Below are 27,708 nucleotides of genomic sequence, written 5' to 3' on the forward strand. Positions count from 1 at the left end.
TTTGGCATCGATGCCCTTTATCTACGCCCCCAGTCAGATGAACTTGTGAATAACATTTCTATGTCTATGTGTCCAGTATGAAGGAAGTTAGCTTACGAAACTGCCTCTAACGCTGACTAGCGTTAGCATAATGACTGGTGTTCAACGTGCAAGGCAAGAGAAAACAATGTAAGCAAAGGCCTCCAGTGAGGCAGGCTGGGTTTGATCATAGTTTATTGTTCCTATGGCTGACACCCTTATTCACACAAACATTGGAACAGTGATTACATTCACATGGCCTGGCTTCACATTAAGAGTCCTTAACAATAAGGGCTCCTTTTTAGAGCTTTAACCCTGTAAAGGCACACAAAGACTATAGCGCCTCCTGGCTCTAAGTAGATGAACAGGTCAACTCCACACTAAAGTCTTGTGATGCGGGGAGACCCAAGACATTTTCCTGGTCAGGTCATGTGGTCAAAAAAAACCCTACCCAACTGATAACAGATCACACGCATCCTATGAATGACCTAGCATGTGATGGTTCATTAGAATCCATCTCATATTGTGATTCTGCACATGCGGTTATGGGCATCGTTCTACTGTTATTGTCCAGTTTTCCTCAGTGGAATATATAATTTTCCCCTCCTATATCCAAAGCACTATGCATCAGAACCACAGTCACTATCCAATAAATAAAATGACAATGTAAAGGATCCAGACCTTGTTTACTTCAGCGGAAAAAAATAAAACTCTGTCAAGATTAACATCTGTGATGAGAGCAACCGGGGGGGCTGTAGTGTGTCTGAATGGATGTGTTGTTTGTTTGGGATGTGGGGGTGGGGTCCGTCCAGGCCTCATGACGAGAACCTCAGTCATCGGAGTATAGGGGGAGAGAGGCCGCTCTCACTCTCGCCCTCTGCCAGGGGACCTGATGGAGCCTAGTGCCTGCTCAGCTCCCAACCAACCGCAGGGAACTAAAAATAGCTCAGCCTCACTTGGAGCCATGGAATCACTCCTCCCCTCCCTGCTTGTAATGGATTAGAGAGGACACAACACGGCATCAGCCTACAACACAAATCAGCCAAACAACAGCCGAGCAAACAGCATCCTCCACATTGTTGTACAGGACATTGATAATGAACAATTGGAAATAAATGAATACATTGGGTAAACTCTCTTTTTTTTTAAAAACATTAACCAAAGTAAAATGAATACTGACACGGTGGTGTGTGTGTGTGGTCAGTCTGGTCAGATGTCTTCGCCGGGTGCTCAGGTCTGGTCTCAGTTAGGAAGAGATCCCAACACAGATCACCCATAGCTGAGGCCAACAGTACAGTACACAGCACAGCATAGGGGGGAAGGAATGTTTACCTCTAGTTGCTCAGAAACACCCACAGAGAGAGGACAACATGTAGGGCCTGACACCTGTTCACAATGAAGACTGAAATAAATAAACCAGCATGCTCTCCTGGCACCAAATGGGAGAAAATGGACAGAAACAGGGAGGGACTAAATAAGAAACATTTGCCTTTGCATTCTGTTGAAAAACGCTTTCTGTTGTGTACCCTAATGAACACAAATCTTATTTTTTACATTTTTATTTCACCTTTATTTAACCAGGTAGGCTAGTTGAGAACAAGTTCTCATTTGCAACTGCGACCTGGCCAAGATAAAGCATAGCAGTGTGAACAGACAACACAGAGTTACACATGGAGTAAACAATTAACAAGTCAATAACACAGTAGAAAAAAATGGGAGTCTATATACATTGTGTGCAAAAGGCATGAGGAGGTAGGCGAATAATTACAATTTTGCAGATTAACACTGGAGTGATAAATGATCAGATGGTCATGTACAGGTAGAGATATTGGTGTGCAAAAGAGCAGAAAAGTAAATAAGTAAAAACAGTATGGGGATGAGGTAGGTAAAAATGGGTGGGCTATTTACCGATAGACTATGTACAGCTGCAGCGATCGTTTAGCTGCTCAGATAGCAGATGTTTGAAGTTGGTGAGGGAGATATTCGTTCCAGTTCTCTGCTGCCTGTGACTGGAACGAATATCTCCCTCACCAACTTCAAACAAAGGCGGCCAAATGAGGTGTTGGCTTTAGGGATGATCAGTGAGATACACCGGCTGGAGCGCGTGCTACGGATGGGTGTTGCCATCGTGACCAGTGAACTGAGATAAGGCGGAGCTTTACCTAGCATGGACTTGTAGATGACCTGGAGCCAGTGGGTCTGGCGACGAATATGTAGCGAGGGCCAGCCGACTAGAGCATACAAGTCGCAGTGGTGGGTGGTATAAGGTGCTTTAGTGACAAAACGGATGGCACTGTGATAAACTGCATCCAGTTTGCTGAGTAGAGTGCTGGAAGCAATTTTGTAGATGACATCGCCGAAGTCGAGGATCGGTAGGATAGTCAGTTTTACTAGGGTAAGTTTGGCGGCGTGAGTGAAGGAGGCTTTGTTGCGGAATAGAAAGCCGACTCTTGACTTGATTTTCGATTGGAGATGTTTGATAGGAGTCTGGAAGGAGAGTTTACAGTCTAGCCAGACACCTAGGTACTTATAGATGTCCATATATTCAAGGTCAGAACCATCCAGGGTGGTGATGCTGGTCAGGCGTGCGGATGCAGGCAGCGAACGGTTGAAAAGTATGCATTTGGTTTTACTAGCGTTTAAGAGCAGTTGGAGGCCACGGAAGAAGTGTTGTATGGCATTGAAGCTCGTTTGGAGGTTAGATAGCACAGTGCCCAAGGACGGGCCGGAAGTATATAGAATGGTGTCGTCTGCGTAGAGGTGGATCAGGGAATCGCCCGCAGCAAGAGCAACATCATTGATATATACAGAGAAAAGAGTCGGCCCGAGGATTGAACCCTGTGGCACCCCCATAGAGACTGCCAGAGGACCGGACAGCATGCCCTCCGATTTGACACACTGAACTCTGTCTGCAAAGTAATTGGTGAACCAGGCAAGGCAGTCATCCGAAAAACCGAGGCTACTGAGTCTGCCGATAAGAATATGGTGATTGACAGAGTCGAAAGCCTTGGCAAGGTCAATGAAGACGGCTGCACAGTACTGTCTTTTATCGATGGCGGTTATGATATCGTTTAGTACCTTGAGCGTGGCTGAGGTGCACCCGTGACCGGCTCGGAAACCAGATTGCACAGCGGAGAAGATACGGTGGGATTCGAGATGTTCAGTGACCTGTTTGTTGACTTGGCTTTCGAAGACCATAGATAGGCAGGGCAGGATGGATATAGGTCTGTAACAGTTTGGGTCCAGGGTGTCTCCCCCTTTGAAGAGGGGGATGACTGCGGCAGCTTTCCAATCCTTGGGGATCTCAGACGATATGAAAGAGAGGTTGAACAGGCTGGTAATAGGAGTTGCGACAATGGCGGCGGATAGTTTCAGAAATAGGAGGGTCCAGATTGTCAAGCCCAGCTGATTTGTACGGGTCCAGGTTTTGCAGCTCTTTCAGAACATCTGCTATCTGGATTTGGGTAAAGGAGAACCTGGAGAGGCTTGGGCGAGTAGCTGCGGGGGGGGGGTGGAGCTGTTGGCCGAGGTTTGAGTAGCCAGGCGGAAGGCATGGCCAGCCGTTGAGAAATGCTTGTTGAAGTTTTCGATAATCATGGATTTATCGGTGGTGACCGTGTTACCTAGCCACAGTGCAGTGGGCAGCTGGGAGGAGGTGCTCTTGTTCTCCATGGACTTCAGTGTCCCAGAACTTTTTGGAGTTGGAGCTACAGGATGCAAATTTCTGCCTGAAGAAGCTGGCCTTAGCTTTCCTGACTGACTGCGTGTATTGGTTCCTGACTTCCCTAATCGAACACACTCTGTTGTGTTCGATTAGCAATAAATGGTGGGATTCACTGGTGGGATTCACTGGTACTGTATGGCTGTCTGTGTATGCAGTATAGAAGTGTGTGTGGCAGATAAAAAACAGGTCCAGGAGTTACTGTAGGGTCTAATCCCTCTAGATTAGAGTTTGCTGTAACTTCCACATTTATTTCAGATTATACAGATTGATTCACGCTCAATTTCCACTTTGAAAATGTATATTTTTAGATTGTATGTGCGAGTGTGTGAAAGGGACTCATATACACATGTAGAACTAAGTCTTCCCTCCAGGACTGAAGAGGATTGAGAGTTCTATGGAATTGCAGTGATCCCCAGATTGAGAGATTGATTGAGACTGTCGGACTTCTTTGCCATGCAGTCTACCTGGAAAATAAACTCAGCAAAAAAAGAAACGTCCCTTTTTCAGGATAAGTCTCAAAGATAATTAGTAAAAATCCAAATAACTTCACAGATCTTCATTGTAAAGGGTTTAAACACTATTTCCCATGCTTGATCAATGAACCATAAACAATGACTGAACATGCACCTGTGGAACAGTCGTTAAGACACTAACAGCTTACAGACGTTAGGCAATTAAGGTCACAGTTATGAAAACATAGGACACTAAAGAAGAAAGATGCCCAGGGTCCCTGCTCATCTGCGTGAATGTGCCTTAGGCATGCTGCAAGGAGGCATGAGGACTGCTGATGTGGCCAGGGCAATAAATTGCAATGTCCGTACTGTGAGATGCCTAAGACAACGCTACAGGGAGACAGGATGGACAGCTGATTGTCCTCCCAGTGGCAGACCACGTGTAACAACACATGCACAGGATCGGTACATCCGAACATCACACCTGCAGGATGGCAACAACTGCTGGAGATACACCAGGAACGCACAATCCCTCCATCAGTGCTCAGACTGTCCGCAATAGGCTAAGAGAGGCTGGACTGAGGGCTTGTAGGCCTGTCGTAAGGCAGGTCCTCACCAGACATGACTGGCAACAACGTCGCCTATGGGCACAAACCCACCGTCGCTGGACAGAACTGGCAAAAAGTGCTCTTCACTGACTGGTCGCGGTTTTATCTCACATGGGGTGATGGTCGGAATCGCGTTTATCATCGAAGGAATGAGCATTACACAGAGGTCTGTACTCTGGAGAGAGATCGATTTGGAGGTGGAGGGTCCGTCATGGTCTGGGGCAGTGTGTCACAGCATCATCGGACTGAGCTTGTTGTCATTGTAGGCAATCTCAACGCTGTGCGTTACAGGAAAGACATCCTCCTCCCTCATGTGGTACCCTTCCTGCAGGCTCATCCTGACATGACCCTCCAGCATGACAATGCCACCAGCCATACTGCTCATTCTGTGGGTGATTTCCTGCAAGACAGGAATGTCAGTGTTCTGCCATGGCCAGCAAAGAGCCCGGATCTCAACCCCATTGAGCACGTCTGGGACCTGTTGGATCGGTGGGTGAGGGCTAGGGCCATTCCCTCCAGAAATGTCCGGGGACTTGCAGGTGCCTTGGTGGAAGAGTGGGGTAACATCTCACAACAAGAACTGGCAAATCTGGTGCAGTCCGTGAGGAGGAGATGCACTGCAGTACTTAATGCAGCTGGTGGCCACACCAGATACTGACCTGTTACTTTTGATTTTGACCCCCTTTGTTCAGGTACACATTCTTCCATTTCTGTTAGTCACATGTCTGTGGAACCTGTTCAGTTTATGTCTCAGTTGTTGAATCTTATGTTTATACAAATATTTACACGTTAAGTTCGCTGAAAATAAACTCAGTTGACAGCGAGAGGACGTTTCTTTATTTGCTGAGTTGATAATGAAGGGCTATCAGAACAGGATCGACTGATCATTACGCTGGATACAGGGGTCTATTTCATGATGTGAAACGTTCAGAATGTTGCAGACAGAAACACAATGAATAGAGCAGACAGACACGATTCCCTGTTCTACATGACAGGCAACCCCACAGAAGCCTTGTGTTACAATAAGGAGCGGTGTTCAAAGAATGCAAAAGACAAATGCTAAACGGCTGTACATAACTTTAACCAACAGTGTACTTACTTGGGCATTGATGTTGACAGCAAGGAATTGACTTTAATCAGGTATGACTCTCGGTATTTGTAAACAGGTCTTTCTTTAATGAGTGGAAAAGACAGCAGGATATTGGTGCATTAGTCTACTCTCAGATCAATTGGAGAGTTAATTCGACCACAACTTTGTTTTCCATGCAATAAATCAAATCAATACTCTCCACAAAGGCTCTAGCTGAACATTGAAAGAGGATATGTTCTTTCTCCAGTCCAGGCATAACGTAATCTTATTGTGTATAGTATAGTATAGTATAGTATAGTATAGCAGTAACAATGGTAGGAATGGAACTGTGTAAATGCTAGGGGCCTACTATTCAATACTGTGCTGAATAGATTGAGTGATATGAAAGATATGGTTTGACACAATGTAATTGTCTTGTGATATTGTGGGCTCACTCACATAGTAGAAACCTTATTATTGAGGAGAGACATTTCTCCCCCCCGCCATCTACCTTTAGTCCCATTGTCTTGAGATTGAACAACACAGTGTTCCGGGCCACAACTAATCACACTTATATAACAGCATTACTGTACAACTCACACAGAAGGAATTTTGGTAATCTTCCTACATTTAAACAATAATTAAATGTTAGACATTAATCCACGCTAGACAGTACAGAGAAAGATATCCATCCTACAGCTCCTGTATCAATCACAATGATTAAAAGGGTCATAATAATTATCCCCATTTTCCCCAGCGCATTACATCTCATAGAATCCTTAGAAAGAGTACATGATGAGATAGCGTCCTACAAGAGGAATGGGACGGCCTATCTGGAAATAGCCTACGAGTCTCTCACTTAATCATTTGAATGATACATTTTCCTAATCACTTAAGGGTTCATGAACTAATTAAATATTCATGAAAATTTCAAGGACTTTGAAAAAATTGCAGCAGCTTACCTTGACCAGTCCTCATCGAAGTGAGCAAAATAACTAAACAAACAAGCTTTGGTCATATTAATGAGTTGAAATATTTATTTTAAAAACTGAAAAAATAAAACAAACCCACATACATAGTTTTTAGTATATCATAAAAAGACATTATTTCAAATGTTATTTTGAGTACTGTTTGTTTCTCATCGACTACAGTGAGCGGCAGTTTGAAAGGCTGGCTGAGCTGGTTGGACTACAGACACAAACCAAAGGGTGAGAGGTTAATAACCAGGAAGTAGTGACGGAAGTACACCGCTAAATCGTCATTAAATACCCAGTGTCACAACTTTTTATATAAAACAGCCAAAAGCAGAGCAGAATATTGAATACTCAAAGGGGCATTAAGACACACAGGAAGACAAACTCAAAGAGCATCACACACAGAGAAAGTATTCTATGATTAAACCAGATCTGGGTCCAAATAGGATTCATACATTTTTGAATTGATTTTCATTGAGCCTGACTGGAGTGCCAGATGGGCATGTTTTGTAGCACATTTGGGACTATTTCATTGGTTCCATTGCGCCAGGCAAGCTCAAGAGAAGCTAAAGTACTTCAAAGGAAAACAAATACTGGATGAAACCCTACTAACCTAACTCATTGTGTACTCGACAACATACAATGTTCCCATTTATTTTCATAAAGCCAGATTGAAGAGCACTAGTGTCCACTGGCAAGAGAGGTGGAGGAGAATTCATGACGAGTCTCTGTAATATATTAGCTCTGCTGTGAAACACTGCCCTCTTGTGTCAATGTAACTTATTGGACAGGTCTAGGTATATACTCCCCCTTTTCAGTTTTCTTCCGTTTGGTGCCTAATGAACACGGCCCAGGTGTTATTGCTATTGTAGACAGATGGAAGTTGGCGGTTTCTCTGTCTAGGCTTTACAGCTACGTCGTCTGGTGAAGCTGATGAGAACCCAGCAGTGTGGGTGTGTAGGGCTGCATTCCAATTCCCTGCCTTTCTGCTTATTACTTGCTCACTCCACCATCTTTCTTAAATCCATTCCTTTCAAATCAATGTGGGGGAGCCCCTGGGGGAAAAAATAGTAAATTATCAGACGGCAGCTTATTGAAGTCCATTTTCCAGCTACGTTACAGAGACCAGGAAGCTCACAGCCACACAGCCAATCAACGGTCCAGCATGATCAGGGTCGTGTTCAATAGGACAAGGTGTAGGATACAGTTTTGCAAAGGAAAACAAGTGTTTCTTATTGGACACGTTCAGGTACTACCTTTTAGATTCACTCCGTTTTCTTCCGTGTTGTGCCTAATGAATACAACCAGGGGTTCAAAGCCGCCCCAGAGCATCACACACCACTTCAACGTCAGCAGCAGTCCTCTCTGGCTGGTCAGACACACCACACTACTGTCTTTAGAGAACCTAAACCCCATTCATTTCAACAGACAGAGCTCACTTCAGGGACAGATCTATTTCTAGTGTATCCTCAGGGTAGCTGGGTGTCTAAACAGTCAACTCTAATAATAATAACAACAACAACAACAGTCATCATGGTCTTTAAACCAGGAGGCGAAAAGGCAGAAGTCCGTATCTCGGTGGGCATATAGCTCAGACGGGGTTTGGGTTAGAGAGGTAAAAGCTCACAGTGAGAGGAAAAAGAGGACCCAGGAGAAAAGAAAACTGGCGAGGGCAACAACTCTACGACTTAGAATAACAACGCAACAACTGTTTAGTGGGAGAAAAACACACACGCCTGTTTTTGTTGCACTGATGAGACATTGGGTGGGCAAGGGGTGGGGTCTAACTGGCAATCAGTCAAGTCTCCCTCTGATGAGGGATTGGCCCTTGTGCAATGCATTGTAGGATGTCTGGTTGTGAAGAACTTGTGCTCGTGGTTGGTCGCTCCACACACACACACTAGTGGTGCTCCCACTGGGACAAAACGAACCGTTGGTAGAAGACAAAGGATCCATCAGCAGGTGTGCTATTCCTCAACAGTCGAGGGGGAGGGGGCAGGGAGGTAGTCAATCCATCCCCCGTCACTTTCCCTCCTCATCACTGTCCCATTGGAAGCCACCGGGAGCAAGAGGAGCATTTTAAAAAAGCACCTTTTTATTTGGCTTTCATAAAAATTAAAAAATAAATAGGAAGAGAAAGACTGAAGAGTGTATAAATGGGGCAAGAGGCAGAGCGAGAGAGAAGTCAGTCTTGTGGTTGGAGGAGAGGTGGGGAGCAGACCTCAACCTGTACCTGTGAGAAGAGTAGAGGAATATTAGACTGGGCTTCAACACAACCAAAAGGCCAAAAATAAAATCACACACACACACACAACTGCTATTTCTGCCATAGTGCCTCTGAGTAATCATGTTGAGACACACATACGCACCTTCGTCCTCCTCCCCCCAGCCCTCGGCCACCCCGGCCAGCTCATAGTGCTTCTTCCTTAGCTCTCCTAGACGCTCTCGCTCCTTCTGCAGCTTTGTCTCCAGCTCTAGAACCGAAACCTGACAACATACACAAAAACACAGTTTACTTAGACCTGTAACACACACACACACACACACACACACACACACACACACACTGCTCTTACCTGTGAGTCCATCTCCTGCCTCTTGATCTGAGTGAGGGTCATACTGGAGAAATCCATGGTGTCTGAAGCACACAGTCATAGGAGGGAGAGAGAAAGAAAGACATTCAGCATTCAGTCACAAAACATTAAGTCAATACATGTCATGTTGATCTCTCACTGTAAATCAATGGCCACACTAATGTTAATCCACTCACCTTTCTCCTCGATCTGGGACTTCCCGGACTTGGTGGAGGCTACAACTCCGGCGGTGGCCTGTGTGACCCCTTTGGATGCCAGCTTCAGGCGGCCCAGGTTGGCGTTGTCTTTGTCTGCCTTCACCTGCCCAACAGACCAGAGAGTGGCTGGGTTACCAACACGAATGGGTCATGGGTGTGTCTTAAACACATGTAGAGATATGGTTGACACACCAAGTGATGAGAGACGTAGGTTGGCATATGTACATCCAGTTGTGAGTGTCTCACGCACACATGCAGTTTCAGTTACCACATGGTAAAGTGGGTGGGGTTTTATCCTGCCTGTTTGGCCCTGACTCCTTGTTGTCCCCAGTCCACCTGGTCATGCTGCTGCTCCAGTTTCAACTGTTCTGCCTGCGGCCATGGAACCTTGACCTGTTCACTGGACGTGCTACCTTGTCCCGGCCCTGCTGTTTTGGACTCTCTCTCTACCGCACTTGCTGTCTCTAACGCTGAATGATCGGCTATGAAAAGCCAACTGACATTTACTCCTGAGGTGCTGTCCTGTTGCACCCTCTACAACCACTGTGATTATTATTATCTGACCCTGCTGGTCATCTATGAACGTTTGAACATCTTGGCCATGTTCTGTTATAATCTCCACCCGGCACAGCCAGAAGAGGGCTGGCCACCCCTCAGAGCCTTGATCCTCTAGGTTTCTTCCTAGGTTTTGGCCTTTCTAGGGAGTTGTTCCTACCCACTGTGCTTCTAACATCTGCATTACTTGCTGTTTGGGGTTTTAGGCTGGGTTTCTGTACAGCATTTTGTGATATCGGCTGATGTCAAAAGGGCTTTATAAATATATTTGATTGATTGATATCACTACACAAGAAGTACCGTCTCACCTTGGATGCGGCCACCAGTTGTGCAGTGCTGGCTGCAATCTCATGCGAACACACCATCAGCTCCTCGTACTTGCCCTTGCCCTGCACCACCAGATCTGCTGCATCTCTATGGGAAACATTACGCAGAGCGTTATGGGTAATGTAGTACATAATGCTACTATTTCAACGGTTATAGGCTATACAGTAAGGAGCTGGAGTCATGTAGTCAGGAAAAACCTCTGGCCTAAATGAGTGTATTCCAGAATACCATGGTGTTGTGGAGTAGTAACAACACTGCTGTAACAGTGCTCCGGTGCAGTAATACGAGGTTACATTAGAAGAAAAAGTGTGATACTACTTACACCATTACCGTGGCACCCCAGCCCACGGCTTTGGAGGCTGAGATCAGGCCTTCAGTCCAGCGAGAGTTCTTGACATAGAACTCCTTCATGGATGCTGCCCCCTGGTGGAAAGAATATATATTATATTGGAATATACACTGAGTGCGCAAAACATTAGGAACACTGAAGTTTCCCCCTCCATGTCAATGAGGGGGAAGCAGCAGTGGGAGCACTGAGCAGAAGCTATATAGGCAGCAAAGAGGGCAGCAGCTACATTTAAATACAGTACATGCGCATTAATCTCTGCATCAATAGCGGAGCCAGCCACTCCGTATATTATATTATTATACATTATGATGCACATATGATAGGTTTCTGTTTCTCACCCTGCCACTATCCACAATATCCCTTTGCAGATCTTTGGAAGACAGAACGAGCTCTTTGATGGCCTGCATCAGGTCTGTACAGGAGGCCAGGATCCTATGGGGGGCGATAGAGGACACATTAGTTCGGCAGCTCCACATCTTGATCTGAAACGTTTCACTCATTTGAAAGGTATGTGATTCTCAAAGCCAGGGTTGTGTTCATTAGGGCACGCCATGGAAACGTTTTAGAAAGGGGACGGGAAAAAAAAAGAGCTTTTCTTACTGGACATGTCCAGGAGACTCACCTCTCGTTGACCTCCATCTTAACCCCTGTGTCGACTGCACGCGACTTGTTGAGCATATCCTGTCAATGGAATAGAACAAATAGAGGAAATTAGACACCTTGTGTAAAATGAAACCAGAGGGTTCTTTTCACACACACACTTCTGTTTTTGTCTGGATCCTCCTTGGTGATGATGGTGACACACACGCACGCATACACAAATTGAGCTGGTTACCTCTATCCTGGCGGCTGCTGACTCCACGGCGGCTGATGTGGCAGCCATTTCCTGCTCCACCAGATCTCCCAGCTCCCCCTGCTGCAGCTCCAGACCCCGAGGACGCAGTTTCTACAGACCAGAGAGGGAGAGAGAAAGAGTGTGGGGGAGCTGACCTGTGCCTGAAGGTCAACTTCTAGTGTTGTGATTTCCCCTCCATGGGTCACATACTTTGTTGAAAGGATAAGAAGCACTGAGACTCATCATGATGACATCCCCTGGTTTAAATGTGCACAAATAGGCATTATGAAGACGTTGAGGTTCTCAGTATGATTGCAGGGTGTGGACTTCCACTAAATTTAGTAGACCGATGTCACAACCATGTCAGAGAATTTCACAACCATGGCAGGTCAGCACTAAAGGTTGACTGATTAATTGGAATGGCCGATTAATTAGGGCCGATTTCAGGTTTTCATAACAATCGGAAAAAATTTTGGGAGACCGATTTGGCCCAAAAAAATGTACACCTTTATTTAATCTTTATTTAACTAGGCAAGTCAGTTACACATTCTTATTTTCAATGACGGCCTAGGAACGGTGGGGTAACTGCCTCGTCCAGGGGCAGAACGACAGATTTTTACATTGTCAGCTCGGATTCAATCTTGCAACCTTACAGTTAACTAGTCCAACGCTCTAACCACCTGCCTCTCATTGCACTCCAGGAGGAAACTGCCTGTTACGCGAATGCAGTAAGCCAAGGTAAGTTGCTAGCTAGCATTAAACTTATCTTATAAAAAACAAATAATCAATCAATCATAATCAATAGTTAACTACACATGGTTGATGATATTACTAGTTTATCTAGCGTGTCCTGCATTGCATATAATCGATGCGTATCATTGCTCCAATGTGTACCTAACCATAAACATCAATGCCTTTCTTAAAATCAATACACAGAAGTATATATTCTTAAACCTGCATATTTTGCTTAAAGAAATCCAGGTTAGCAGGCAATATTAACCAGGTTGTCATGAACCTCGCTGAAGAGGGTGCCTCTTCCTGTTTGGGCGGGGCTCGGCGGTCGTCGTCACCGGCCTATTAGCTGCCATCGATTCCTTTTTCCGTTTGTGTTGGTTATTGGTTAATTGGGTACACCTGTTTTGTATTAGGGTTTGTTTGTAGGGTATTTAAGGGCACTAGGCCCGCTGGGTATTTGTGCGGGCTTGTTAATTGTTACTCTATGTTTGATGGTGTGATTTGTTTTCATATCTTTATTCTCCGGCCTATTTTGTCCTGTTGTTTTGGACTAGCAACTTATATACGCCCTGTGTGTTGGCGTGATCGTTTTGGTTGCACCGGTGAAATAAATTTGATAAACGACAGAACCCTGCTCTCTGCGCCTGATTCCTCCCACCACTCATAGTTATTCGTAACAGAAGCCCGCAACAAAGAAATGGAGTCAGCAGGAGCAGCGACCACCCCTCTCCCCACTATGGAGGAGCGCGTCCATCACCACACAGCTGTCCTCCATCGGATTGGTACGGCGATGGATCAGATGATGGAGTGTGACCGCGTTAACGCCGTGCGTAATTGGCCGACTCCGACCACGGTAAAGGAGGTGCAGCGGTTTTTAGGGTTTGCCAATTACTACCGGAGGTTTATCCGGGGTTTTGGCCAAGTAGCGGCGCCCATTACCTCACTGCTGAAGGGGGGACCGGTGCGTTTGCGGTGGTCAGCAGAGGCTGATGGAGCCTTCAACCAGTTGAAGGTACTGTTCACTGGGGCTCCCGTGTTGGCGCATCCGGACCCTTCGTTAGCATTCATAGTGGAGGTGGATGCGTCCGAGGCTGGGGTTGGAGCCGTGCTGTCACAGCGCACGGGCACGCCACCCAAGCTCCGTCCCTGTGCTTTCTTTTCTAGGAAGCTGGGTCCGGCGGAGCGGAACTATGATGTGGGGGATCGGGAGTTACTAGCTATGGTAAAGGCCCTGAAGGTGTGGAGACACTGGCTAGAGGGGGCTAAACACCCTTTTCTCATCTGGACTGACCACCGTAATCTGGAGTATATTCGAGAAGCGAGGAGACTGAATCCGCGTCAGGCTAGGTGGGCCATGTTCTTTACACGTTTTAATTTTACGATCTCTTACAGACCAGGTTCCCTCAACACTAAGGCCGACGCGCTGTCCCGTCTCTATGACACCGAGGACCGGTCCATCGAACCCACTCCCATCCTTCCAGCCTCTCGGCTGGTGGCCCCAGTGGTATGGGAGGTGGACGCGGACATCGAGCGGGCGTTGAGGGTTGAACCTGCGCCTATACAGTGTCCGACTGGTCGGGTTACGTACCGCTTGGTGTCCGTGATAAATTGATTCGGTGGGCTCACACACTACCGTCTGCGGGTCATCCGGGGATTGATAGGACAGTGCGGGGTCTTAGGGGGAAATACTGGTGGCCCACTTTAGCTAGGGATGTGAGGCTCTATGTCTCCTCCTGTTCGGTATGCGCCCAGAGTAAGGCTCCTAGGCACCTTCCTAGAGGGAAGTTACAGCCCCTCCCGGTTCCACAACGGCCATGGTCCCATCTCTCGGTAGATTTCCTTACTGATCTTCCCCCATCTCAGGGGAACACTACCGTTCTGGTCGTTGTGGATCGGTTCTCTAAGTCCTGCCGTCTCCTCCCATTGCCTGGTCTTCCTACGGCCCTATAGACTGCAGAGGCTCTATTTACCCACGTCTTCCGGCACTATGGGGTTCCAGAGGATATAGTCTCCGATCGGGGTCCCCAGTTCACGTCCCGGGTTTGGAAGGAGTTTATGGAGTGTCTGGGGATCTCGGTCAGCCTTACCTCTGGTTATCACCCCGAAAGTAATGGGCAGGTGGAGAGAGTAAACCAGGAAGTGGGTAGGTTTCTGAGGTCGTTTTTCCAGGACCGGCCAGGAGAATGGGCGAGGTACGTCCCGTGGGCAGAATTGGCCCAGAACTCTCTTCGGCATTCGTCCACGAATATGTCGCCATTCGAATGCGTACTGGGCTACCAGCCGGTCCTGGCTCCGTGGCATCAGAGTCAGACCGAGGCTCCTGCGGTGGAGGAGTGGGTACAGCGCTCTAGAGAGACCTGGCGGGCAGTCCAGGATTCTCTCAGGCAGGCCAGTGAACGGCAGAAGAGAGACGCTGACCGCCACCGCAGTGAGGCCCCGGTGTTTGCACCAGGGGACAAGGTCTGGCTCTCGACCCGAAACCTGCCCCTCCGCCTGCCCTGCCGGAAGCTGGGACCGCAGTGTGTGGGGTTAAAGTCCTGAGGAGGATAAACGAGGTTTGTTATAGATTGCAACTTCCCTCTTATTATCGCATTAACCCCTCGTTTCATGTGTCTCTCCTCAGGCCAGTGGTAGCTGGTCCCCTACAAGACAGTGAGGTACCGGAGGTCCCTCCACCCCCTCTGGACATCGAGGGGTCCCCGGCGTACACAGTACGAGCTATTCTGGACTCGAGATGCCGGGTGAGGGGCCTGCAGTACCTCGTGGACTGGGAGGGGTACGGTCCGGAGGAGAGGTGCTGGGTACCGGGGAGGGACATTTTAGATCCTTCCCTCTTGAGGGATTTCCACCGCCTCCACCCGGATCGCCCCGCGCCTCGTCCTCCGGGTCGTCCTCGAGGCTGGGGTTGGCGCGCTGCGGGAGCCGCACGTCAGGGAGGGGGGTACTGCCACGAACCTCGCTGAAGAGGGTGCCTCTTCCTGTTCGGGCGGGGCTCGGCGGTCGTCATCACCGGCCTATTAGCTGCCATCGATTCCTTTTTCCTTTTTTTCCGGAACGGTTCCGTATTTCACTGAAAGAATAAACGTCTGGTTTCAGAGATGATAGTTTCCGGATTCGACCATATTAATGACCTAAGGCTCGTATTTCTGTGTGTTATTATGTTATAATTAAGTCTATGATTTGATAGAGCAGTCTGACTGAGCGATGGTAGGCACCAGTAGGCTCATAAGCATTCATTCAAACAGCACTTTCATGCGTTTTACCAGCAGCTGTTTATGACTTCAAGCCTATCAACTCCCGAGATTAGGCTGGTGTAACCGATGTGAAATGGCTAGCTAGTTAGCGGGGTACGCGCTAATAGCGTTTCAAACGTCACTCGCTCTGAGACTTGGAGTAGTTGTTCCCCTTGCTCTGCAAGGGCAGCGGCTTTTGTGGAGCGATGGGTAAATGCTGCTTCGAGGGTGGCTGTTGTCGATGTGTTCCTGGTTTGAGCAGGTAGGAGCGAGGAGAGGGACGGAAGCTATACTGTTACACTGGCAATACTAATGTGCCTATAAGAACATCCAAAAGTCAAAAGGTACATGAAATACAAATCGTATAGAGAGAAATAGTCCTAGAATTCCTATAATAACTACAACCTAAAACTTCTTACCTGGGAATATTGAAGACTCGTGTTAAAAGGAACCACCAGCTTTCATATGTTCTCATGTTCTGAGCAAGGAACTTAAACGTTAGCTTTCTTACATGGCACATATTGCACTTTTACTTTATTCTCCAACACTTTGTTTTTGCATTATTTAAACCAAATTGAACGTTTCATTATTTATTTGAGGCCAAATTGATTTTATTGATGTATTATATTAAGTTAAAATAAGTGTTAATTCAGTATTGTTGTAATTGTCATTATTACAAATAAATAAATAAATAAATACAACATTTAAAATGGGCTTTTTTTGGTCCTCCAATAATCGGTAGCGGTGTTGAAAAATCATAATCGGTCGACCTCTAGTCAGCACTAATTAATAATACCATTTTAAAATATGCAGAAATGCATCATCTGCCTATACCAACACATATCGGCTCAAATACATACTGTCAATTGTGAATGATAATTCCACATAGCCACGCAATCGCCATAGACACATTGGCAGTAGAATGGCATTACTAAAAAGCTCAGTGACTTTCAGAGCTCGTCAAATGTATGGCAAGCTAGAGCTGCTCTGGTCAACTGTAAGTGCTGTTATTGTGAAGTGTAAACTTCTAGGAGTAACAACGGCTCAGCCACAAAGTGGTAGGCCACACAAGCTCACAGAACGGGACCATCGAGTGCCGAAGCCCGTAGCACTTAAAAATCATCTGTCCTCGTTTGCAACACTCACTACAGAGTTCCAAACTGCCTCTGGAGGCAACATCGGCACAATAACAGTTCGTCGGAAGCTTAATGAAATGGGTTTCCATGGCCAAGCAGCTGCACACAAGCCCAAGATCACCATGTGCAATGCCAAGTGTTGCCTGGAGTGATGTAAAGCTCAACGCTACCTGCTCCAATGCATAGTGCAACCTGTAAAGTTTGGTGGAGGAGGAATAATGGTCTGGGGCTGTTTTTCATGGTACGGCCTAGGCCCCTTAGTTCCAGTAAAGGGAAATCTTAACCCTACAGCATACAATGACATTCTAGAAGATTCTGCGCTTCCAAGTTTGAGGCAACAGTTTTGGGAAGGCCCTTCCCTGTTTCAGCATGACAATGCCCCCATGCACAATGCGAGGTCCATACAGAAATGATTTGTCGAGATCGGTATGGAAGAACTTGACTGGCCTGCACAGAGCCCTGACCTCAACCCCATCAAACACCTTTGGGATGAATTGGAACGCTGTTAAGGGAATTTTTATCAATGATGACTAATTATGTATACATTTCAATCAGGCCTGACTAATCAGAATACTATTCTATATATGTATGAGTTCTCTCTCTTGATCCCAGTACTGAAAATAATGTGTGTGAACGTGGTCAAAAGTTAGAACAATGACTGTCTGTTCCTTGGTACAAATCTCCAGACTGACTAGAATGCTTATCTACACTGACTGACCTTGGCTCTAGGCGAGGAGGGAAGGCTTGAGAACTATAGAGCCTTTCTACCAGTGTCAAGAAGAGACGGAACATTTAGAAAACGCTGATGTCATTTTCAGTTTATAACCTGTGGTAAAATGTGTATGTACTCAGTACTCTCTTGAATAAAGGCTGTTACTTGACTGTTAAGACCGGGCTCTGTCCATTCCTATAAAATAAGGGTTTTACAAATTCTTATGAATTGACAGTGTTTAATTTTAATTGGGAATTATAACAGAGGAATTAAATTCCTTCAACAAACGCCTACTGCGAGCCAGACTTAATTGTCCAACATCAGTGCCCTACCTCACGAATGCTCGTGGCTGAATGGAAGCAAGTGGAAAGCCTTCCCAGAAGAGTGGAGGCTGTTATAGCAGCAAAGGAGAGCATATTAATGCCCATGATGTTGAAATTAGCTGTTGGACGAGCAGGTGTCCACATACTTTTGGTTATGTAGTGTACCTGTATTTTGTTTCAATTAACACAACCATTCAGTAAAATCATCCTAAAATGTTATAAGAATTTACATGTTGTTTTTGGTCTAACATTAATGTTAAACTATGCTATTAAATTTGGTCTGTTGTGTAGAATACTAATTAATCATTAAGTGATCTTGCCAAAACATTGATTGACCTTTGATCTAAACTTTTACCCAGACTATTAAACAACCCAAATTCTGAGTAGTGGCGACGTTTTGCTCCGGTGCGGCAGCACTAGAACCCTGGACCTAACATTTTCTGGAACTTACGTTTAGGGGAAAGAAAACTCCCCCCTTCATTATTACCAAGACAATAAACATGGGATCAGCAGTTTCAGCAGAATAGCAGAGTTTGCTCCTCATCTCAATAACAGTAACTGGTTGAGTAAGTACTGTTGTGACACACCAAAATTATTCTATAAAATGGTGAGTTGGAGATGAGATTTGCACTCCTGATCATCCAGATTCCAGCATCCTCCAGCTAAGATTCTAGCTACACCAACATTCACCATGGACAGAAAAGGCCTGGTTTGCTCTGTCCTCCTGTTGCTGTCCCTGCTCCTAGTCTCTTCAGCCATTATCAGAGAACTCCAATCAATCAATGAACTGACAACCATAGAGTTTGGCCACAGCTATCCACGTCACGGTCTCAAGCTGCTCTACTGGTTCGCTCAACAGCTGACCATCCATGCCCGCACAGACGCCATTTCTGTTGGTTTCAACGCCGGCTGGAATATGGCTTCCATTCCTTTGGAAACACCGAGAGGCTACTCCCAGCAATTAATTACACCACACGACTCTACTTTGCAGTGGGCAACCTCAATACAATAAGCAACCCCGGTGCTAGCAGCCTGCCAAATTATGTTGTTTATGATAACAGACAACCCTTTACTCCCGAAAAGAACATGGATCGGATCATTGTCAAGATCCCCTACGACCGGCTCGTTGTGGAAGACGTGTACATAACACAGCACCAACCGGCAGCCGTCCGGGGAGACGAATTCTACGACCACGCAAATACCTACAAGATCAGTGTCAGCTTCTTGAGAGAGATACGCAGACAGAGAGATACGCAGACAGAGAGATACGCAGACAGAGAGATACGCAGACAGAGAGATACGCAGACAGAGAGATACGCAGAAACCAGGCTGAAAGCAGATTGATATTTTGCCAGTAGGTATAGTACAGAAATCCAGGGCAGTAGGTATAGTACAGATTGATATCCTTGCCAGTAGGTATAGTACAGATTGATATCCTTGCCAGTAGGTATAGTACAGATTGATATCCTTGCCAGTCGGTATAGTACAGATTGATATCCTTGCCAGTAGGTATAGTACAGATTGATATCCTTGCCAGTAGGTATAGTACAGATTGATATCCTTGCCAGTAGGTATAGTACAGATTGATATCCTTGCCAGTAGGTATAGTACTGTCACACCCTGACCATAGTTTGCTTTGTTTGTTTCTATGTTTTGGTTGGTCAGGGTGTGATCTGAGTGGGCATTCTATGTTGGATGTCTTGTTTGTCTATTTCTATGTCTGGCCTGGTTCTCAATCAGAGGCAGGTGTTAGTCCTTGTCTCTGATTGGGAACCATATTTAGGTAGCCTGGGTTTCACTGTGCGTTTGTGGGTGATTGTTCCTGTCTCTGTGTTTTGCACCAGATAGGGCTGTTTTTGGTTTTCCACGTTTATTGTTTTTGTTAGTTTATTCATGTCTAGTGTCTTTATTAAAAAACATGAATAACCACCACGCTGCGTTTTGGTCCGCCTCTCCTTCACCTAAAGAAAACCGTTACAGAATCACCCACCACAACAGGACCAAGCGGCGTGGTAACGGGCAACAGCAGCGAAAAGAGGAATGGACATGGGAGGACGGTTTGGACGGCAAGAATATGGACTATACTACATGGGAGGAAATAGACAGGTGGGCGGTCGACCCAGGGAGAGTGCCGGAGCCCGCCTGGGATTCGATGGAGCAGTGCGCGGAAGGTTACAGGAGAATGAGGTTGGCGAAGCAAGCACGGCGGCGCGGACGGAAGCCCGAGAGTCAGCCCCAAAAATGTCTAAGGGGGGGCACAGGGGGAGTGTGGCAGAGTCAGGAGTCAGACCTGAGCCAACTCCCCCCGTTTATCGTGAGGAGCCAAGGAGGAGCTCAGAACCAGAGCTGGTGTTGGAGGTGAGCGAAGCAGAGACTGTGAAGGAGTTAATGGGGAAATTGGAGGAGAGAGATATGAGGGAGTTGCTGGTTTGGTGCATGAGGCACGACAATCGCCCAACGGAGCGTGTCAGGGATTTAATGGCACCTGGGTCAGCTCTCCATACTCATCCTGAGGTGCGTGCTAGGGGTCTGGTGAAGACTGTGCCAGCCTCACGCACCAGGCCTCCTGTGCATCTCCCCAGCCTTGCACGTCCTGTGCCGTCTCAGCACTACAGTGCTCCTAGCAGTGCTAACCGTGGCGGGCGTGGTGCTGGTCAGGCACTGTGTTATGCGGTGGTTCGCACGGTGTCCCCAGTACGCGTGCTTAGCCCGGTGCGCTGCTTCCCACATCTGCCGGGCTAGGGTGAAGATCCAGCCAGGGCGGTTGGTGCCAGCCCTGCTCTCAAGATCTCCAGTATGCCTTCACGGTCCGGTCCATCCAGTGCACACCAGCCCTCCGGTGGCAGCCCCGCCCAGGCTTCCTGTCTGCCCGGCCCAGTACCACCAGTGCCAGCACCACGCATCAGGCCTCTGCCCGGTCCAGCCGCTAGAGCCTTCCTCCTCTCCAGTGCTGCCAGAGCCTTCCTCCTCTCCAGCGCGCCGGAGTCTCCCGCCTGTTTGCCCAGAGCTCCCGCCCCTCAGTCCGCGCCAGAGCTACTCAGTCCAGTCTGCTCCAGCGCCGGAGCTTCCCGTCTGCCCGGCGCCGCCCCGTCTGCCCGGCGCCGCCTGAGCCTCCCGTCTGCCCGGCGCCGCCTGAGTCTGCCCGGGCGCCGCCAGTGCTGCCAGTCAGCCAGGGGCCGCCAGTCAGCCAGGGGCCACCAGTGCCGCCCAGTCAGCCAGGGGCCGCCAGTCAGCCAGGGGCCACCAGTGCCGCCAGTCAGCCAGGGGCCGCCAGTCAGCCAGGGACCGCCAGTGCCGCCAGTCAGCCAGGGGCCGCCAGTGCCGCCAGTCAGCCAGGGGCCGCCAGTGCCGCCAGTCAGCCAGGGGCCGCCAGTCAGCCAGGGGCCGCCAGTGCCGCCAGTCAGCCAGGGGCCGCCAGTGCCGGGGGGTGCCGCCAGTCAGCCAGGGGCCGCCAGTGCCGCCAGTCAGCCAGGGGCCGCCAGTCAGCCGCCAGTCAGCCCAGGGGCGCCAGAGCCCCTCAGCCCAGGGGCGCCAGTGCCGCCAGTCAGCCAGGGGGCGCCAGTCAGCCAGGGGCCGCCAGTCAGCCAGGGGCGCCAGAGCCCCCAGCCCAGCCAGGGCCCTCAGTCCCAGGGGAGGCGCCCCAGTCAGCCAGGGGCCGCCCCTCTGTCCCCGAGCTTCCGCCCCTCTGTCCCCGAGCTTCCGCCCCTCTGTCCCCGAGCTTCCCCTCTGTCCCCGAGCTTCCACCCCTCTGTCCCCGAGCTTCTGCCCTCTGTCCCCGAGCTTCCGCCCCTCTGTCCCCGAGCTTCCGCCCCTCTGTCCCCGAGCTTCCGCCCCTCAGTCCAGTGGGGTCATTAAGTAGGGTCGCCGTGGCTAGGAGGCCACGGAAGCGGAGAAGGTGGGGGACTAAGACTACGGTGAAGTGGGGGCCACGTCCAGCACCAGAGCCGCCACCGCGGACAGATGCCCACCCAGACCCTCCCCAATAGGTTCAGGTTTTGCGGCCGGAGTCCGCACCTTGGGGGGGGGTACTACTGTCACACCCTGACCATAGTTTGCTTTGTATGTTTCTATGTTTTGGTTGGTCAGGGTGTGATCTGAGTGAGCATTCTATGTTGGATGTCTTGTTTGTCTATTTCTATGTCTGGCCTGATATGGTTCTCAATCAGAGGCAGGTGTTAGTCATTGTCTCTGATTGGGAACCATATTTAGGTAGCCTGGGTTTCACTGTGTGTTTGTGGGTGATTGTTCCTGTCTCTGTGTTTTGCACCAGATAGGGCTGTTTTTGGTTTTCCACGTTTATTGTTTTTGTTAGTTTATTCATGTCTAGTGTCTTTATTAAAAAACATGAATAACCACCACGCTGCGTTTTGGTCCGCCTCTCCTTCACCTAAAGAAAACCGTTACAAGTACAGATTGCTAAAAAATCGTTTGAACACGTAGTCAAATTGTGATTGTTCTTTTTCGATTGTGATTCTTCTGATGAGTGTTTAATGACAGCCTTATTGTTTACTTTCTGAAGTTCACCTTAAGATCAACTGGACATGTAGCCTATTCTAGTTTATCCATGAATCCCTCCGTCCCTGCAGCCTGACTGAGGCTTTCAATGGTTCTGTATCATCAGTATCAATGTCAGAGACCTCATCCACCCTTTAACTCGCTAGTAATTGTGTAATAATCTCATGTTTTCATGAAATCAAATGACTAATAATAATTTGCACCTAAACTATACTATGTACTCACATGTACTCTTAAGAATAAAGCAATAATAACAAAACTTGTATGACCATAAAGACTGGACTGACCTCTGCGGTGGCCAGGATGCCATCCAGCGCTGCCCTCAACGTTGCGCTGTCTGCCGTAGCCAGGCTTTCCTGCTCCTTCATCTGACCCAGCAGGGCCAGGGCTTCAGCCCCACACGCCTTCACACTGTCTGACAACGCTGTGGAAAGAGACAGGGGTCAGAGATGCACACACAGTACGGAGACTTAGAGGAAGTGGGTGGCTAACTGCTATCCTGGTCCTTCATCTGTTTGTGCCGTCCTCCCAATGCCGGCACCCGGTGACAGACAGCACAAACAGATAGGGAATCAGGCTATCGTTGCCTGTCTGCGCATTATCGGTACTTCTCTAACATGTATATAGAGACGTAGTGGTTTTTATAAGACATGGATCAAATCAAACTTTATTTAAAATCATGGCGCATTCTTGTCCTGTCCTGTGAGTGCACATTTCAGTTGAAAAGACACAGGGACAGCTCACACTCACCGTCCGCTTGCTCCACTGGCACCATGTGAGAGGTGGCACTGCCCTGAACAATGGTGTCGCCCACCAGGTGTGCAAGATGGGTCACTGCCCGCACCAGCTCCGACACACCTGGAGAAGCAAGGGTCAAAGGTCAAACGGATAAAAGTCTATATACAAATAAAACAGGATATGCCACTTTTATATGAAGTACTTGAAGGCTGTAATGCTGAAAAACACAGTATTTGAACAATAAAATACACATTTTTACCACAGCACCAGTCAAAAGTTTGGACACACCTACTCATTCCAGGATTTTCCTTTATTTTTGACTATTTTCTCATTTAGAATAATAGTAAAGACATCAAAACTATGAAATAACACGTATGGAATCATGTAGTAACCAAAAAATATATTTTAGATTCTTCAAAGTAGCCACCCTTTGCCTTGATGACAGCTTTGCACACTCTTGGCATTCTCTCAACCAGCAATGATTGTCCCACAAAGCGCAAACCAGATGGGATGGTGTATCGCTGCAGAATGCTGTGGTAACCATGCTGGTTAATTGTGCCTTGAATTCTAAATAAATCACTGACAGTGTCACCAGCAAAGCATCCCCACACCATCACACCTCATCCTCCATGCTTCACGGTGGGAACCACACATGCGGAGGTCATCCGTTCACCTACTCTGTGTCTCACAAAGTCACGGCAGATGGAACCAAAAATCTCATTTGGATTCATCAGACCAACAGACAGATTTCCACCGGTCTAATGTCCATTGCTCATGTTTACTGGCCCAAGCAATTCTCTTCTTCTTATTAGTGTCCTTCAGTAGTGGTTTCTTTGCAGCAATTCAGCCAAGAAGGCCTGATTCACGCAGTCTCCTCTGAACAGTTGATGTTGAGATGTGTCTGTCACCTGAACTCTGTGAAGCATATATTAGGGCTGCAATTTCTGAGGCTGGTAACTCTAATGAACTTATCCTCTGCAGCAGAGGTAACTCTGGGTCTTTCTTTCCTGTGGCGGTCCTCATGAGAGCCAGTTTCATCATAGCGCTGGATGGTGTTTGCGATAACACTTGAAGAAAGTCAAAGAAGTTCTTGAAATGTTCCGAATTCACTGACCTTCATGTCTTAAAGATGGACTGTCATTTCTCTTTGCTTATTTGAGCTGTTCTTTCCATAATAATGACTTGGTCTTTTACCAAATAGGGCTATCTTCTGTATACCACCCCTACCTTTACCTTGTCACAACACAACTGATTGGCTCAAATGCATTAAGAAGGAAAGAAATTCCACAAATTAACTTTAAACAAGGCACACCCGTTAATTGAAATGCATTCCAGATTACTACCTCATGAAGTTGGTTGAGAGAATGCCAAGAGTGTGCAAAGCTGTCATCAAGGCAAAGGGTGGCTACTTTGAAGAATCTAAAATATATATGATTTGTTTAACACTTTTTTGGTTACTACATGATTCCATATGTGTTATTTCATAGTTTTGATGTCTTCACTATTATTGTTGTAGAAAATAGTAAAAATAAAGAAAACCCCTTGAATGAGTAGGTGTGTCCAAACTTTTGACTGGTACTGTGTGTGTATATATATATATATATACACATATATATATACACATTCACACACACACACACACACACTTCCCGTTAATGTTGCCGAGTTAATTACTGTCAAACTGCACAGCGACCTTTTGACCTGCTACACAAGAATGACGACGGCTTCGATAGGTGCCTGAAAGTAGATTGTGTGTGATGGCACAAAGCTGACTAAGGGAGTAAGAGAGCAGATCTGAATCTGACCTGTGTTGTCTGCCAGGTAGCCGTCTCTGGCAGAGTGAAGTCTGTCCATACAGTCCAGAGATGCCTGACACCTGGACGCCAGGTAGTCTACACACAAGGAGGGTACACAGTAAGGGGGAGTCATCTTCCACCATACAAACACACCACTATGAAGGGACATCATCCAACATCACACACACACACAGCACGGGTTTCACAATGTAGCATCATCTCAGACGGTCGGAGGGACAGACAGGAACAAAGCTGTAATCAGGTGTGCCTAAGACAGAGGTTGGAGAGGGTTAGAGGCTGACCTGCAGAGCTGGTGCAGCTGATATGTGCTGGGTCATCAAGCTGGGCCAGTGAGTCCTGGACTATCCTCTCTGCCTCCTCCACAGCCCCCTGTAGGGTGGACCAGCGGGCTGCCACCAGCTGGCTCTCCAGGGCCTGCTCCCTGCTCTCCTATCAACACAGGGTCAGTGAGAGAATCAGATATCACACACGCTCACTGAGAGGCTGAAACGCAGGCCACACGCACACAAACAGCTACCTCCCCTGAAACGCACCTTCTCATTGAGTTGGTTCTGTAGGGCCTCGGCAGTCTTCACTCCACTTTCCCTCTCACTGGCCAGGCTGCTCTGAACACGCTCTAGCTCCTCCCCCAGGCCTGCAAGCTCCTCCTCTTTCTTCAACAAGGATCCCGCTAGCTCCACCTTCTCCGATTCCACAGTCGAGAGCTGCGAACTGAGCTCCTCACTCGACTGAGATTGAGAGAGACAGAGAGAAGAAAAGTGAGTGAATTGTCAATTGTCAAAGATCCCAGCCACCCCAGTCATAGACTGTTCTCTCTGCTACTGCATGGCAAGCGGTACCGGAGCGCCAAGTCTAGGACCAAAAGGCTCCTTAACATCTTCTACCCCCGAGCCATAAGACTCCTGAACAGGTAATCAAATGGCTACCCGGACTATTTGCATTGTGTCCTGCCCCCCACCCCCTTTTACGCTGCTGCTACTCTCTGTTTATCATGTATGCATAGTCACTAACTATACATTCATGTACATACTACCTCAATTAGCCCGACTAACCGGTGCCCCCGCACATTGGCTACCCGGGACTATCTGCATTGTGTCCCGCCACCCCCCACTCCCTCTTTTACGCTACTGCTGCTCTCTGTTTATCATATATGCATAGTCACTTTAACCATACCTACATGTACATACTACCTCAATCAGCCTGACTAACAGGTGTCTGTATATAGCCTCGCTACTGTATATAGTCGTTTTACTGTTGTTTTTATTTCTTTACCTAAATGCCTATTTTTTACTTAAAAATTGCACTGTTGGTTAGGGCCTGTAAGTAAGCATTTCACTATACGGGCTACACCTGTTGTATTCGGCACACGTGACAAATTAACTTTGATTTAAGTGTGTGGGGGGGAAGAGAAGAAACAGTATGATACACATACAGTATTTTAGGATCGTACCTATCCCTGTGTTTATCTGCAGAAATGAACAACAAGGCTCACACACTATACACTCCTAATACCACCTTTTTAAATGGTGACTACGCCCTAAGTGCTAGGAGATGTGGATATGACAACTGCCATACATCTACTCTCCCTCACCTGTTTGTGGGCATCCTCCTGAGCATGCGAACAGGAATGTGAATGAGAAACGGGAAGAAAGAGTTTGTAAGTGAAATGTGTGACAGAGTATATGTGTGAGGACAGGAGGGAGTGGTTGTGTGAGGGAGAATGAGAAAAGAAGGGGGTAGGGCGAGAGAGGAGTGTGTTGATTCAGAAATAGGGTTGGCAGGAGTGAAGAGTGGTAGGCCTGCCTACACACTGTCGGATCATGCTCCACACAACCCCCCCCCTCCGCACACACACACACACACACACACACACACACACACACAGACAGATGGGTAGAAGAGTAACATGGAGTTGGGGAATGTAAAGATAGAAGACAGAGTAAAGACGACATGAAGGTGTCAGGGTGAGGTCAAGTGGAGTAGAGTGGAGAGGAGAGGAGTGTACTGTTGGGTGAGTGTTTTTGGCTAGAGAGTTGGCCACCTGTTGGGACGAGGCCATGGTGCTTTTCAGGGTGTCTAGCTCCACCCTGCTGGAGATCAGCTCCCTCTGCAGCTCCTGCAGCTGCTCCACCTGTTCCTGCTCCTGAAGGGGGACAGAGGCGGGAGAGACGGAGAAAGGAGGGGGAGAGAGATGTCATCTGCTAGGTCTCCATCCCTCTACCTCAGTTTATTCTGAGGGGTTTTCCTACCTCTCTAACACCTACATGTACAGCAAGGCATCTCAGTTACACAATGAGATCGAGAGAGAAGGTTTCAATGTACTGTAGTATAAAGATGTTAAGTGTATTACATTTGAAGTAATCTGTGTCCATGAAAGTGAGAGAGGGGGGAGGGGAAAGAGAGGGGAGAGGGAGAGAGAGAGAGAGAGAGAGAGAGAGAGAGAGAGGGGAAAAGAGAGCGAGAGAAGGGGAAAGAGAGAGAGAGAGAGGGGGAAAAGAGAGCGAGAGAAGGGGAAAGAGAGAGAGAGAGGGGGAAATGGTATTTCAGGATAACGTGTGCCTTGCCCTCACCCGTCTCGCCGCGGCCTCCTGGGCAGCCTTGACCTTCTCCTGCATCTCTCTCCTCACGCTGTCCACCTCGTCCTGAGCTGCCCGCGCCACCGTCATCTGACGAGTCACCTCCGCGTTCTAAAGCCACAAACAGAAAAACACAAGATGTTTTAGGGGAGGGAAGAGTTTTTAGAATTACAAACAAGAAATCTGAAGAAAACGTGTGAGCATTGCTGCTAGAAGTGTAT

The 27,708-nt window shown here is 47.7% G+C and overlaps 1 protein-coding gene across 3 annotated transcripts in view; it reads right to left on the reverse strand.

The window, feature by feature from the left end:
• Positions 1-6,885: 6,885 nt before the first annotated feature.
• The window catches only part of LOC112266905 (huntingtin-interacting protein 1-like), a 48,269-nt gene continuing 27,446 nt past the window's right edge, over positions 6,886-27,708 (reverse strand). For all 3 annotated transcript variants that reach the window (XM_042297250.1, XM_042297251.1, XM_042297252.1), the window contains 16 exons: positions 27,482-27,598; positions 26,953-27,054; positions 25,445-25,639; positions 25,193-25,340; positions 24,900-24,986; positions 23,107-23,214; positions 22,644-22,780; positions 11,703-11,813; positions 11,490-11,548; positions 11,206-11,299; positions 10,841-10,941; positions 10,500-10,605; positions 9,616-9,739; positions 9,422-9,483; positions 9,215-9,332; positions 6,886-9,078 (listed from right to left, as the gene is read on the reverse strand). In XM_042297250.1, the coding sequence (XP_042153184.1) occupies positions 9,068-9,078; positions 9,215-9,332; positions 9,422-9,483; positions 9,616-9,739; positions 10,500-10,605; positions 10,841-10,941; positions 11,206-11,299; positions 11,490-11,548; positions 11,703-11,813; positions 22,644-22,780; positions 23,107-23,214; positions 24,900-24,986; positions 25,193-25,340; positions 25,445-25,639; positions 26,953-27,054; positions 27,482-27,598 (1,680 nt within the window). In that variant the 3' untranslated portion in view covers positions 6,886-9,067. The remainder of the gene's footprint in view (positions 9,079-9,214; positions 9,333-9,421; positions 9,484-9,615; positions 9,740-10,499; positions 10,606-10,840; positions 10,942-11,205; positions 11,300-11,489; positions 11,549-11,702; positions 11,814-22,643; positions 22,781-23,106; positions 23,215-24,899; positions 24,987-25,192; positions 25,341-25,444; positions 25,640-26,952; positions 27,055-27,481; positions 27,599-27,708) is intronic.

This window comes from Oncorhynchus tshawytscha, linkage group LG14 (assembly GCF_018296145.1).
Source record: "Oncorhynchus tshawytscha isolate Ot180627B linkage group LG14, Otsh_v2.0, whole genome shotgun sequence".
NCBI lineage: Eukaryota > Metazoa > Chordata > Actinopteri > Salmoniformes > Salmonidae > Oncorhynchus > Oncorhynchus tshawytscha.